Raw genomic sequence first — 15,938 nt, forward strand, 5'->3', positions numbered from 1 at the left:
ACTTTTACTCACGGCCTTTCAAGTGTCAAACCCCAGCCAGGGTGCGGTGTTCTCCAGGTTGGTGGTCCAGCCATCTCTCAGGTAATTTGGGGTACACTTTGACAGAACCCCCTTCTTATGTTCCTTCTCTGGTTGTCTCTCTGCGCTGGCTCCCGCCTCTCCTGCCCTGCTCCTCACACATTGTCTCAAGCCAGCAGCCTCAGATCCTGTCGAGCGACGATCTCCTGCAGTACCTCTGTGGCGACAGGACCCTCAGGGGCAACACACTGTACAATCTATCATAATAATAAACATCAAACCCCATACAGTATTCAAGACACAAGTGCCAACAAAATAGAAAAATATCTGCGCTCTCAGGAAATGTGTAAGAAAATATCTGAACATAGTGACACGTGTTTTGTCAAAGCCAATTTTTCTACTGCATTTTTAGATGCCGTGAATTAAAAAATTCAACTATCCAGTCATAAACCCAAAACAAAGTTAGCTCGCGATATGAAGAGTATATGACTTCCAGATTTATCGTCTCTTCTTGCACCAATAGTTTTATTTGTACATGAAATTCATATGGTCCATCTCTCAGAACCAGGAGTGGACTTTACTACAAGCACGTTACATGTATGAGGGATTTTCTTAGTAGGCACATGTGGGCAGTGTTGACAACATGATTCCGGCAAGTTATTATGTTAAACCGGGATTAACCTAGTGGCAAATTATTAGACTGAACTGACTGTTTACCTGACATGTAAAAGAATAGAAAAAAAAAGAAATTTCTTTCAAGACTGCAGAGAAAGTGCAGAGACTCTCTTCTGAAAAGATAATGATAAATGAAATTGAAAAAGAAATTATATGTCCTTTGATCTCCAAGCTGTAGATGTGGCTCAGCTGTTTGGAGCCTGCAGGTAATAACAGTTCTATGAGTTGCAAATACAAATTGTGCTGTCTACACAGACCATCTAGGGTAATCATGGGTGATATCATGTAGAAAAAAATGCAATCAGACATTTCCTAAAGTGTACTCGTGGATGCTATTTATTGACACAGGATGCAATCGGTTACAAAGGCAAGTAATCCACTTTTGGGATTACATAGTTAAATCCTTGGAATTGAACTAATGCAACATATCCATGTTGTAATATTGTGCCAAAAATAATCCAAATTCTATCCAATTCTAGCTCTAGTTCTATGAAACATCAAAAGTGCTTAATATTTGTAGTAATGCCTTCCAGCCTTAAAAATCAGTGTTCATCTTTTTCCTGTATAAGATCTATTAAGATGTATTCAGTCTTAAGTATGTATGATTTCCAAAGGGTAGAGCAGGAAGCCTCCAGAGATGAATTTGACCATAGGTCTGGAGATCCCCTATATATGATTGGATCTTTCAATGAGACATATATTCTGGCCTAACGAGTATTTAGGAGGCTTACAGGGACAGTTCTCATGATCCCCAGGGAACTGTGTTAAAATGAAAGAGCCTTTCTGAACATTGACCTGAAATGAGATGTTAAGGTCCCAGAAATGCACATAGATGATGAAGGTATACCAGTATATACATGAAGGCTTTTAGGGCCTTGATCTTAATCATGGCAAAATAATTATCAATGTAGAAAACGCATATCATCAAGAAATCTATATCTTAGGGAAAAAATCCCATATTAGCTCATGATTTATCTTTCTCAGCACAGAATGTATCATTTGTATGATCCCTCAGGAAAAGTTGTTTTTTTTGTGTGTGTTGATGAGAGAAGAGACACATTATTCCAATTCTACCATTGATGACAGTCATCCATATTACCAATCACACATATCCATAGCCGTCGATACATAAATAATACTGTGCAATTCTGAAATGAACACTTGGGAGATCCTCTGCCAGGAGAATCCCCAGAAATGATATTCTGCCTGTGATTCTAGTACTTCATACAAGCTCTTTCACTGACTCTTAACCAAGGAATCTGCTGGAATTATATTCAACAGTTGCTGACATCAAAATCTTGCCCTACTCCTTTAACAATAGGCGGCGGATCCTGCTCTATATCAAGAGCTGAGCTGTTTTGTCAGACCCAGGCTGGCTCCGTTAGCTGATCAGCTGTGTCAAAGCAAATGCAATTGACAGTGAACGAAAATCCCCACTCAGCCTGGCAAAATAAGAAGCATCCTTCTCATTAAGTCAGCATTGTGCACTGTACGTAGTACTAGACAGCAACTGGTGGCTTCACACAAGCTATTCTCTTCTTAGATTGATTCCTACAAGACCAGTATATAAATTCACCAAAATGAACGTATTCTTTAACCACGTTTACATTACCGAACCTTCAAAACCAAAATTATGTACCCGGGTATGAAGTCACTTGTCAACAAAATTTAAAACATCAAGTATCAGACAACCGGACCCAAATATATTTTTTATGTCTTACTGGTGATTACATACAAGTTTAATTAATGGTATTCTTATTGGATAACTGTTTCTTTGTTGGATCACACATGTAATATTTCATGCTGTGCACAAATGGCAAAAAATAACTACTACTACTACTACTGCCACTTCCTAGTAAATGGACCAGCTTTAGAAGGTACAGTACAATGTCACCTGTTTGCATGAATACACAACAAGTTATCACTCTTTACCTCTGCAAGGCAAGATCAACCACGTGACATGGACATGGTCACACCTATCAATCAACACAGTAAGGAAGTATCCATGCAACTTACTGCAGTCATCTGAATCATATCCATCCAGGTCCACTTCCTCCTCCTGTTTAGAAGGTAGTGTGGTAGTAGTTGTGGTTGTAGAAGCAGCTCCATATGCCCCAAATAGTTTGTCCACATCTTCCTCTTCCTCTTTAGAACTTTCTGACGGACTAACAGATGGTTGGCTGACGTTAGATTTTAGGGAGTTACTACGGGTCACAGTGGTCGGGATACCACGAGGAAATCGGGGGAAATAGTCAGAAATTTGTTTGATCGGCTTGATGGGACCTGGACACACATCAATGGCCATATGCTCCTGGATGCTTATGGTCATTTTCTCTCCTTTTCGGAGTGTCATGCATGCGATTCTGTTCCAAAACCCAAACCAGAGAATGGATTGAAGAAAGAGAGTGGTTTATTGAAGTTCAACTACATAAAGAAGCAAATATTTCCCTTGAAAAAGAAGGTCAAAGATGCTGCTGCAGGCTATGTTGTTCTCTCTCGTGGACTTTCAGACACCTTTTACATAGTGCCTGTAGCTTCCTGCAGCCACAAACGATCCTTATCCTCCCAGTGACTGCTAAGCCTAGGCAGAGACAAACTGACAGGCAGGAGGGGGTGTGTATAGGGTGATGTCACTTGTTAGCAACCAAGCAAAATACAGGAAGCAAAGGAATGAGGGATGGATCAGGTGCATTCAGCAGCTCTGTACCTTGCAGCCTGCCAGCATCATAATTAGGCTCGCTTAAAATTAGGGACTTCAGAACAAAAGGACATTTCTTGATTCTTGAACAGGTGAACGGCAGAAATAACTCCAAAGGCTGCCGTGTTTCCCATTGCTGTCTTAGCTTTTCCTGAGCAGCTATTGCAGCCCATAGGATCAGTTCTGCTCCAACACATAGGGTTAATACTACCCCGCAGACGCTGCATCCAACTTTCATGCACAGCATGATAATCACTCTCAATATACGGCTGAATTGGAAAAAAAAATACAGATGGTGAGAGCGAAATGTTAGCATCAAATTTGTACGTTCTTTTTAATTAGCACAACACTTACACGTTAGTTGCAAATAGATAGCTATTAAAAACAGCGTTAATTACATGCAATCTCAAGTCAATGTGAATATGTTCTGATGCTGAGGTAGGTAACGTGACGTAGGATGGCAGGTTGTAGACTACATCTGCCATGAGACTTAATCTGCTGGTGTTATTATATTAAGGCGATTTTATGTGAATAACCATGTTAACTAAAATTCTTAAAAATTTAGTTAGAAACAACTAAGCTTTTGGAAAAGTGATATTTAATGAGATTGACTTTTTAAAAAATAAACAAAAAACGACAACAAATGATTGATTATGCTCTATAAGACCTCTCAGGCTACGTTCACACTACCATATTTTTGGTTTGATTTCAGTCCATAGAAAAAAACAAACAGCACTCGGACCTGTAGCGTAGCTACCAGGGGGAGCAGAGGGGGCGGTCGCTCAGGGTCCCGCACTCTGAGGGGGCCCACCCGGAGCTACGCTACTGTAACTGTATTGGTGTGCACAGTGCGCCCATACAGTTACATTCTGCATGTTACGTCTGGTCCCGGTTCTGCTGCACCCGGTCCCGTTCTTGCTGCCCCTGGCCCCGGTCCCCGTTGGGACTCCCGCTCTGTGCCGGCCTCACGCCATCCTGCTGCAGCCTCTACTCCTTCCCTCCCCTCCTCTTCCTGGTGCGCTGTCAGCAGGTCCCCGGGGAGAGTGGTTAGGTCACGCACACACATGCTCCCGGTATCTTAAAGAGACAGCGCGCGTTTTTCAAAAATGTCTTTGACCAATGGCGTGGTACTGATTACTATTTCTGGCCCCTCCACCATAGGGAGGGTGCTGGAGCAACAAGTATCTTCTGTTGCTAGCTTCCGATTCCGCTCTTGTGCCTGTGTTCCTGCAGTGTTCTGCAAAGTACTCCGCTTACAATATTTATCTCCACAGACTGTCTGTTTCCTGATACCCGGCTGTCCAGGACAACGTCTGTACAGTCTAGCCAGTTTCGTCCCACTCCTCCACTCAGCCATCCGAATCTCTGGACAACGCCTATGCCAGCTTATACCCATGTACTCGGAACCTGCCGGTCAGCTCCACCATCCCTGTTAACCCTGTTTTTCCGTTTGTCCCGCTGGGACACCTGCCATGTGTTCAGGATCTAACTGGAGGTAGCACTGGTGTTCTACAGATATTCCATTCTGATCTTATTCGAGGGGACTTACTACGAGTGTCTGGGGCACAATTAGTCACGCCCCCTTCGGAGCCCCCTGGACCATGGTTTTGAGGTTCCACAAATATTGCAATAAACAACAAATGTGACCTTCACCACCTGTGCCTCCGTTTCCATTCCTTACAAATTGCTCCGGCCGTGGAACCCGCTGGATCCCAGGGACCCCCAGCTGTGGAGCTATGTCAAGAGTTTACCAGTCTGAGAGATCAACAGGACAAGATCACGACCTATCTGTGCAACTTGTCTACACGGATGGATTCTCTGATATCCTTGGCTGCACCAGTCTCTGCTACCAACATCCAGTTATCCAGTTGCACGGCTAGTAAAGGTCCTCGCCTGGCGGCCCCTACCCGTTTCCATAGCGACCCCATTCAGTGTCAGGGGTTCATCAACCAGTGCACGCTGCACTTTGAGCTCCTGGGGCATATGTTTGCTTCTGATTGGGCCAAGGTGGGCTTCATTATGTCTCATTTTGCTGGAGAGGCCCTCGCCCGGCTAAATCCGCTGTGGGAGAGAGGGGATCCTCTGGTTAATAATCTACAGTCTTTTCTAGAAGCATTCCGCAGGACCATTGACGAACCCGGCCTTGCCACGTCAACAGCTTCTGCTCTTCTCCGGCTACGCCAGGAGGCTGTTACAGTGGCTCAGTATGTTGTTCGGTTCCATACCCTTTCATCTGAGCTACCCTGGAACAATGAGGCCTTGGTGGCCGTCTTCTGGGAAAGTCAATTGGGAAGAATAAAGGATGAGCTGGCGGGGCGGGACGTGCCCACAACACTTGATGACCTGATATCCCTGGCAACCCGGATAGACCTGTGGTTTCAGGAACGCTCCAAGGAAACCAAACGTGATAAGAGGCCCTACCGCATGGTTTCTGGCTCACCAAAACCTGTGGCCTCTCCGACTTCATCTTCATCCACAGAGGCTATGGAAGTGGATCAAGTAAGTTTGGCTAACTGCTGCCAGGAGGCGCATCGCCTGGAGGGGAGCTGTTTCTACTGTGGCAGTCCTGGGCATCTGATCTGCTCCTACTCAAAGAAGACAGAAAACTCCAGTGCCTAGGGCATGTAGGAGAGGCTGCCCTGAGTAAGGAACATCTCTCTCCATCATTGCAAATAACGGTCTCCATGTCCTTCGGCACGGTAAAATTTTCGGAACTCTGTCACCTGGACTCTGGAGCCGCCGGGAATCTCATGCAGCAGGCAGTTATGGACTGTTACCAGATACCAGTCCAGCATCTTCCAGATCCATTGCGGGTGACTTCCGTGAATGGCAAACCCCTGCCCGAACCCATCTGGTTCCAGACTGAGCCAGTGGAACTTCGGGTACGTCTAACGCATTTGGAATGAATCCGTCTTTATGTGTTGCCTGGTTTGTCTCACCCCTTGCTTTTAGGTATACTCTGGCTCTGGATGCATGAACCAGTGCTAAATTGGAAGACAGGAGAGGATCTGTGCTGGGAAGACTCCTGCTCAAATTGTTGTATCATCCCTGTTCAACCTGTTCCGCCTCCAGTCCAGCCAACTGACCTGCTGGCTCTGCCTTCCTCTTACTGGGCCTTCAAAGATGTCTTTGGGAAAAAGGAAGCAGAGAGACTACCTCCGTACAGGTCGTATGACTGTCCGATTAACCAGCTACCCGGAACATCTCCTCGGGGGCAAATCTATCCTCTTTCTCAAGCAGAGACCCAGTCCATGTTTGAATACATCCAGAAGAACCTGGCTAGAGGATTTATCTGGAAATCTTTTTGGCTGGCAGGGGCAGGATTCTTCTTAGTGAAGAAAAAAGATGGATCCCTATGGCCCTGTATCGATTACAGGGGGCTGAACCAGATCAAAGTAAAGAACAGGTATCCATTACCTCTTATTTCAGAGCTGCTTGATCATCTCCAAGGAGCCAAGATCTTCAACAAACTGGATCTCAGAGGGGCCTACAACCTGATACGTATACGTGAAGAAGATGAGTGGAAAACAGCTTTCAACACCCGGGATGGACACTACGAATACCTGGTAATGCCGTTCGGCCTAAATAGTGCACCCGCAGTTTTCCAGGAATTCGTAAACAACATTTTCAGAGATCTGCTCTATACATGTGTTGTCGTCTACTTTGACGACATCTTGATCTTCTCTGCAAATTTAGCCTCGCACCGGAGGCAAGTACGTCAGGTATTACAAAGACTCAGGGAGAACAGACTTTATGCTAAATTTGAAAAATGCCTCTTTGATAGAGATGAGCGATTTTGCCTTTTTTAGGGTCGAGACGGTTTCATGAAACCCGACTTTCGCAAAAGTCGGGTCGAACGAAATCGGACGACTATAGGGAAAAGTCGGAGGCCGACTGAAACACAAAACCCAATGCAAGTCATTGGGGCAGCAAATTCGACAGGGAGTGGAGGACAGTAAACACACCTACAGTGCCCATTTCAATGCCAAAAACATCAATTCTTATTACTGAAGCTTGTCAACCTTATTTTACTTCATAATAATAGTTACTAGAGTTGAGCGACTTTTGGTTTTTTAGGGTCGCGTTTCGTTTCGTGAAACCCGACTTTTCCAAAAGTCGGGTCGAGCAAGATCGTCCGATTATAGGGAAAAGTCGGGGTCGTCCCGAAACACGAAACCCAATGTAAGTCAATGGGGAATAAAAGTCGGCAGTGAGAGGACAGGAAACACACCAACAGTGCCCATTTGAATGCCAAAAGCATCAATTCTTCTTACTTAAGCTTGTCAACCTTAACTAACTTCATAATACAAGTTACGCACTGAAAAATGGGGGTTATTTGGCTACAGTTGTGGGGGGGGAGGGCTGGCTCCAGGTTTTCATGTGCCCTGGGCGAAAGAGCGCCCCTTTAACACATACCACAACTCATCATGCTCCGATACGGCAGAGAAATAGCGGTATAGTACAATGAAAAATACTTCACTTTTTACATCTCATGACGAGGCCCATCTATTTCTCCATACAGAATCATTGGTCCCATATAATGTTTGAAACAGTATATGATGAGCTCCACATAATGCTACAGTATATGTTGGTCCCCATGGATGAAGCTCCACTGTCTTATGGGCCCAAATAATGCTCCAAACATAATGGGCCCCATTTCTAATGCTCTAGTGTATAATGGGCCCTGTAAATGCTGCTCCAGTGTCTGATGTCCACCTTTGGAATGTTCCAGTGTATGGTGGGCCCCATCTATCATTCTCCAGAGTATAGTGCTCCCCAAAAATTGCTGTCCCAACATTGAAAACCATCAAATAAGTCTCCTCGCTAGGGAATCCCTGTACTTGTCTGGACTCCTCGTCGTCCCCATCTTCCATCTCACTGCACAGTATTTCAACTTTGCAAGTGCTGTGATCCTGAGCAAGCAGGGGGGGCCCACTCGTTGGCGACTGCACTGGCACAGGGCCCCTGATAGTACGGTGGTGTGTCTGATGGCGGGTGGGCCGAACCTGCACTTTCATCTGCAGCTTCCTCTTTGTCACCGTGTAAGATGGAACTGTATATGGGAAGGGTAACCTGAGTTTCATCAGGGTCAGATTCAGGCCGTGTAGCGTGCGAGGGGAATGTAGTGGTCTGGGTCAAGGTACCAGCAGATTCATCGAGCAGTGGCTGGGCATCAGTGCACTTGTGTCGCCCCCAGGAGTACGGTCGCCACAGTGGCATTACCTTCTTCCTAGGGAGTGTGATGTCATGCTTGGGAGCAACGAACGATCTCTCTAGCAGGTTAACTGATTGGGCGGCGTTATTCCCACGAGTCATGACACTCCAAACAGCGTTCATGAAGGCAAAGTGTTTGTTTTACGTGGGAAGTATGGTTGCAAAGCTGAACCTTAAAGGAATGTCCAGAAGGGCACCACCAGGAGTGGAGCCTACGGTTAAATTCGACTCCACCTGGGAAACCTCAACCATGCCAGCTACAGAACAGATGCACACATTGCAAGCTTAATTACGTTAACGAACGAGACTCCGTCATGCCCCGCGGTCCGAGTCCGGCTTACTAGAGGGACACGTGAGGCTCTGGCACATGAGATTGGCCAATAACTGGTGTGTCATGCCCTTACATGTCCGTGGCTGCATGTGCGCTACACTGAAAAGGCCAGCGTTTGTCGCTTACAGGTGCAGATAACCCGCTGAACAACGTTAGTGATGGGGATCACTGATTACAATTATTACCCGCGAACAATGATTTCCCAGTAAGTGCAGGTCAACCGCAGTTCCGGAATTAGGCCTAACCGTCATTCCTGAAAAAATGAAAAACTTACGTGTGCAAACCACAGGTGCTGTAGCTTGCTTAACAGCTCGCCAGCCGTTCTCACGCCCAGTATGGATTACACGTGATTGCACAAAGGTGAGAAAGGGTACCATATCCCCAGATAACATGTATGGATAGCGTATACATTCAAAATATATGTCTATACATCAGGAGGCAGGCTCAAACGGTGTTAGGCCCAGTATGGATTGCACGTGATTGCACAAAGGTTAGAAAGGGTACCGTATCCCCAGATAACATGTATGGATAGCGCACACATTCAAAATATAAGTCTATACATCAGGAGGAAGGCTCAGGCGGTGTTAGGCCCAGTATGGATTGCACGTGATTGCACAAAGGTTAGAAAGGGTACCGTATCCCCAGATAACATGTATGGATAGCGTACACATTCAAAATATATGTCTATACATCAGGAGGCAGGCTCAAATGGTGTCAGGCACAGTATGGATTTGACGACCCAGACTACACAGCGGAGGAGCAGGGAGAGGTAAAGATTGCAAATGCTGGGGCCCTGCCCAAGAAAGGGGGGCCCACTCGTGGGCATCGGTACAGGCACTGGGCCCCTCATAGTACGGCGGTGTGTCTGACGGCGGGTGTGCACCACCACCGTCAGAGACACTTGATTGCACTATGAGGGACCCTGTGCAAGTGCCCGCGCCCAAGAGTCGGCCTACCCACCTGTCCAGGGCAACGGCACTCGCACGGTGTCATGCGCTAGGTGGTGACCCCGGCCATGGGGGGGGAGGCAGCAAAGTTAGGGAGTTTTTGAAAGTGGCATATGTTGATGTTGGACATTCAGCTGATGCAAAAGGCGAAATAGGTCAAGTCCCAGGAAGAGGTGGACCAAAGCAAGCCATTTTTCTGTCACCCTATGTGTCATCAGGGGAAGGTGGGACAAAATCCTTGGAAACCCATGCATGGTTCATTTTAATGAAGGTTAGATCATCCACATTTTGGGTTGACAGACAGGTCCTTTTTTCTGTCAGGATTGATCCAGCTGCACTGAAGACTCTTTCCAATAGCACACTTGCAGCTGGGCAAGCGAGCTCCTGTAAGGCATATTGGGCCAATTCAGGCCAGGTGTCCAGTTTAGCGGCCCAATAGTCAAAGGGGAATGACCTGTGTGGGAGAACATCGATATGGGAGGAAAAGTAGTTTGTAACCATAGTTGACAACTGCTGTCTCCTGTCACTTTCCATCGATGCAGTATTACCAGTTGTGTGAGCGGTACTTGAAAAATCAGTCCACAACATTGTCATGAAACCCCTGTCTCCAACGCCACTTCTGCTGTGTGCACCACGAACACCTCTGCCAAGCTGCCCCCGGCCCGTACGGCTCGTGTGAGAACCATCACCGCTGCTGTGTGCTGGGAATGCCTCAAGCAACCGATTTACCAGAGTTGCTTGTTTATTAGCCAATATTAGGTCAAGGTTCTCCTGTGGCATGATGTTTTGTAATTTGCCTTTATAGCGTGGATCCAGGATGCTGGCCAACCAGTAGTCATCATCGTTCATCATTTTGGCAATGCGGGGGTCCCTTTTTAGGATCTGCAAGGCATAATCTGACATGTGGGCCAATGTTCCCGGTGTCAATGATGCACTGCGAGTGCTGGTTGGAGGAGCACTTTCTGGCAAATCCACATCCCTCCAGTCATGCACAAACCCTGTACCAGACCTTGCCACGCCAACATTTTCACTTGCCCCACGAGATGCATCCTCCTCCCCTAAGTAATCATCCCCATCATCTTCCTCCTCCTCTTCTTCCTCCACCTCGTCCAGGAGAGGTCCCTGAGCAGACAATGGCTGAATGTCATCAAGGATTCCCTCCTCCTCTTCCTCCTCATCAACATTGGCTGCAGAAGCCTGCTCCTTAAGGTGCATCAAAGTTTGCATGAGCAGACGCATAAGTGGGATGCTCATGCTTAGGATGGCGTCGTCTGCGCTTACCAGCCGTGTGCATTCCTCAAAACACTGAAGGACTTTACAGAGGTCTTTCAGCTTCGACCACTGCACACCTGTCAACTCCATGTCTGCTCTCAAAGTGCCTGGCCGTGTATCCTCCCACAAATGCATTATGGCCTGCCTCTGCTCGCACAGCCGCTCCACCATGTGCAGGGTGGAGTTCCACCTTGTTGCAATGTCGATAATGAGGCGGTGGTTGGGAAGGTGGAGCAATCGCTGCAGCTTCTGCATACGAACGGAGTGTACAGGCGACCGGCGGATGTGCGCGCACAGTCTTCGCACCTTCTGGAGCAGGTCTGTTAACTCCGGATAATTTTTGAGGAAGCACTGCACCCCCAGGTTCAAGGTGTGAGCCAAGCAAGGTATGTGGCTGAGTTTTGAAAGGGCTATGGCTGCCACAAAATTACGGCCGTTATCACTAACTACCTTGCCTGCCTCAAGATGTACACTGCCCAGCCATGACTCAGTTTGTCGCTTCAAGTACTCGGCCAGCACCTCGGCGGTGTGTCTGTCGCCCAAACACATCATCTGCAACACAGCCTGCTGACGCTTTCCACTAGCTGCTCGATAGGGGGACACCTCGTGTGCAACAGTGGCAGCTGCAGATGGAGTGCTCGTACGACTGCGCTCTGTGGACGAGCTTTCGCTTCTGGAGGAGGAGGAGGAGGAGGAGGGTCGAACGCCTACAGCCAACTGTTTCCTATACCGTGGGCTAGGCAGCACTGTCCCACTACCGCTGTCCCCTGTGGACCCTGCATCCACCACATTAACCCAGTGCGCAGTGATGGACACGTAACGGCCCTGGCCATGCCGACTGGACCATGCATCAGTTGTGAGGTGCACCTTTCCGCTCACTGACTGCTTGAGTGCATGGACAATGCGGTCTTTCACATGATGGTGGAGGGCTGGGATGGCTTTGCGAGAGAAGAAGTGGCGACTGGGTAGGTCATAGCGTGGTACTGCATAGGCCATGAGTTCCCTGAAAGCTGCGCTTTCCACCAACCGAAAGGGCATCATCTCAAACGAGATTAGTTTGGCAATGTGGGCGTTCAAACCCAGTGTACGCGGATGAGAGACTGAGTACTTTCTTGACCTACTCATAGTGTCTGGGAGGGTGAGCTGGACTTGAGAGCTGCATATGGTGGAAGTAGCGGTGGACAGGGTGGACTGAGAGAGGGTTGATGATGGTGATGGAGTTGGTGTTCTTTCTGATGGCCTAGAATCAGTCTTTCGTTGATATAACAGTGGGATTCCCTGACTGCTGTGGCCTTGCAACGACACCTCAACATTTGCTGCTGTGCTATCCGGTGGGCTTACACTGGGGGAAACAATGTAGCGTTGCTGACTACCTTCGTTGTGATCAGTTGCACATGTGGCACTTGAGGTTTGGTGTTGTGTCCATGCTTGCAAGTGCATGGTGGTTAAATGTCTAAGCATGCAACTGGTATTCAAATTTTTCAGATTTTTCCCTCGGCTAAAGGTCTTTGCGCACTTCTTACAGATAACCTTGGCCTGATCATGAGGATTTTGTTCAAAAAAGTGCCACACTGCACTCTTCCTACTTTGGCAGACATTTTGCGGCCTAGCACGCTGTGATCTTTTGACCCTCTGGACAAGCTGTCCAGCAACTCTTTTGATGTTTGGAACCTGTCTTTGGAGTGCTACGGGCCTGCCAGATAACAGCTGTTGCGATGTCGATGTCTGCTGTGGATACTCCTCATCTGAGCTATTGGAAGCAGCACCCTCTTCCCCCAATGGATGCCAATCTGGGTCAACAACTGGGTCATCCATCACCTCCTCTTCAATGTCATGTGCACCTTCCTCTGTGTCACCGTGTATGGTGGTATAGTGTGCGGGAAGGGGCACCTGAGTCTCATCAGGGTCAGAATCTGGCTCTGTACACTGTGAGGACAATGTAGTGCTCTGAGTGAATGTACCAGCAGAATCATCCATCAGTGGCTGTGCATCAGTGCACTCCATGTCAGATTCATCTTGGCCTGGGTAATTCACCATATGACTTGATAATCCAGGCATGGTATGTGAAAACAGCTCCATGGAGTAATCAGTAGTATGGCCTGCGTCATCCTTCAATCTTGGTTGGGGTGAAGGACACAAGGAAAGGTGTGGTTCATGAACATGAGCCTCCAATGACGACTCAGTGCTTTTACTTTTTACAACTGAAGAAGAGGAGGCGATAGAGCTGGAGGCTGAGTCAGCAATGTGAGACAAAACTTTTTCCTGATGCTCTGGCTTTAAAAGCGGTTTGCCAACTCCTAGAAAACTAAGCCTTCGAAGCCTTATGGAGCCAGACGATGACGCAGGCTCAACACCTCCTGCATTCGGTCCTATTTTGCTCTTGCCACTACCATCAGATCCACCACCAACACCATCATTACCAGCTGCCAACCCCCGCCCAATTCCACGGCCTCTTCCACCAGCCTTCCTCATTTTTGGTAGAAATGTAGACAAAATCCAACAAACTATATAGTAATGTAAAACAAGGTACAAGGTGTCTATAGGACAGGGGAGATTTTGAATTTCTGCAGACACTACTGGACACTGGACACTTTTGGATTGTGTGAGGCCCACTGAATATCTGAGCGCTATGTCACAGGCTCGATGGCACAGCTGTGACCAAAGTGACTAGAGGATAAGTGAGATTTTGAATTTCTGCAGACACTGGACACTTTTGGATTGTGTGAGGCCCACTGAATATCTGAGCGCTATGTCACAGGCTCGATGGCACAGCTGTGACCAAAGTGACTAGAGGATAAGTGAGATTTTGAATTTCTGCAGACACTTGTGGACACTGGACACTTTTGGATTGTGTGAGGCCCACTGAATATCTGACCACTATGTCACAGGCTCGATGGCACAGCTGTGACCAGAGTGACTAGAGGATAAGTGAGATTTTGAATTTCTGCAGACACTGGACACTTTTGGATTGTGTGAGGCCCACTGAATATCTGAGCGCTATGTCACAGGCTCGATGGCACAACTGTGACCAAAGTGACTAGAGGATAAGTGAGATTTTGAATTTCTGCAGACACTGGACACTTTTGGATTGTGTGAGGCCCACTGAATATCTGAGCGCTATGTCACAGGCTCGATGGCACAGCTGTGACCAAAGTGACTAGAGGATAAGTGAGATTTTGAATTTCTGCAGACACTGGACACTTTTGGATTGTGTGAGGCCCACTGAATATCTGAGCGCTATGTCACAGGCTCGATGGCACAGCTGTGACCAAAGTGACTAGAGGATATTTGAGATTTTGAATTTCTGCAGACACTTGTGGACACTGGACACTTTTGGATTGTGTGAGGCCCACTGAATATCTGAGCGCTATGTCACAGGCTCGATGGCACAGCTGTGACCAAAGTGACTAGAGGATAAGTGAGATTTTGAATTTCTGCAGACACTTGTGGACACTGGACACTTTTGGATTGTGTGAGGCCCACTGAATGTCTGAGAGCTATGTCACAGGCTCGGTGGCACAGATGTGACCAAAGTGACTTGAGGATAAGTGAGATTTTGAATTTCTGCAGACACTGGACACTTTTGGATTGTGTGAGGCCCACTGAATATCTGAGCGCTATGTCACAGGCTCGATGGCACAGCTGTGACCAAAGTGACTAGAGGATAAGTGAGATTTTGAATTTCTGCAGACACTTGTGGACACTGGACACTTTTGGATTGTGTGAGGCCCACTGAATATCTGAGCGCTATGTCACAGGCTCGATGGCACAGCTGTGACCAAAGTGACTAGAGGATAAGTGAGATTTTGAATTTCTGCAGACACTGGACACTTTTGGATTGTGTGAGGCCCACTGAATATCTGAGCGCTATGTCACAGGCTCGATGGCACAGCTGTGACCAAAGTGACTAGAGGATATTTGAGATTTTGAATTTCTGCAGACACTTGTGGACACTGGACACTTTTGGATTGTGTGAGGCCCACTGAATATCTGAGCGCTATGTCACAGGCTCGATGGCACAGCTGTGACCAAAGTGACTAGAGGATAAGTGAGATTTTGAATTTCTGCAGAGACTGGACACTTTTGGATTGTGTGAGGCCCACTGAATATCTGAGCACTATGTCACAGGCTCGATGGCACAGCTGTGACCAAAGTGACTAGAGGATAAGTGAGATTTTGAATTTCTGCAGACACTGGACACTTTTGGATTGTGTGAGGCCCACTGAATATCTGAGCGCTATGTCACAGGCTCGATGGCACAGCTGTGACCAAAGTGACTAGAGGATAAGTGAGATTTTGAATTTCTGCAGACACTTTTGGACACTGGACACTTTTGGATTGTGTGAGGCCCACTGAATATCTGAGCGCTATGTCACAGGCTCGATGGTACAGCTGTGACCAAAGTGACTAGAGGATAAGTGAGATTTTGAATTTCTGCAGACACTGGACACTTTTGGATTGTGTGAGGCCCACTGAATATCTGAGCTCTATGTCACAGGCTCGATGGCACAGCTGTGACCAAAGTGACTAGAGGATAAGTGAGATATTGAATTTCTGCAGACACTTGTGGACACTGGACACTTTTGGATTGTGTGAGGCCCACTGAATATCTGAGCGCTATGTCACAGGCTCGATGGCACAGCTGTGACCAAAGTTACTAGAGGATAAGTGAGATTTTGAATTTCTGCAGACACTGGACACTTTTTGATTGTGTGAGGCCCACTGAATATCTGAGCGCTATGTTACAGGCTCGATGGCACAGCTGTGACCAAAGTGACTAGAG

At 47.2% G+C, this 15,938-nt stretch overlaps 1 protein-coding gene across 1 annotated transcript in view; it reads right to left on the reverse strand.

The window, feature by feature from the left end:
- The window catches only part of DOC2B (double C2 domain beta), a 1,203,985-nt gene extending 1,200,699 nt beyond the window's left edge, over positions 1-3,286 (reverse strand). The window contains exon 1 of the mRNA XM_073574406.1: positions 2,710-3,286. Within this exon, the coding sequence (XP_073430507.1) occupies positions 2,710-3,046 (337 nt within the window). The 5' untranslated portion in view covers positions 3,047-3,286. The remainder of the gene's footprint in view (positions 1-2,709) is intronic.
- Positions 3,287-15,938: the final 12,652 nt, after the last annotated feature.

This window comes from Dendrobates tinctorius, unplaced genomic scaffold (genome assembly GCF_039654945.1).
Source record: "Dendrobates tinctorius isolate UK_male_01 unplaced genomic scaffold, ASM3965494v1 ptg000007l, whole genome shotgun sequence".
Classification (NCBI taxonomy): Eukaryota; Metazoa; Chordata; class Amphibia; order Anura; family Dendrobatidae; genus Dendrobates; species Dendrobates tinctorius.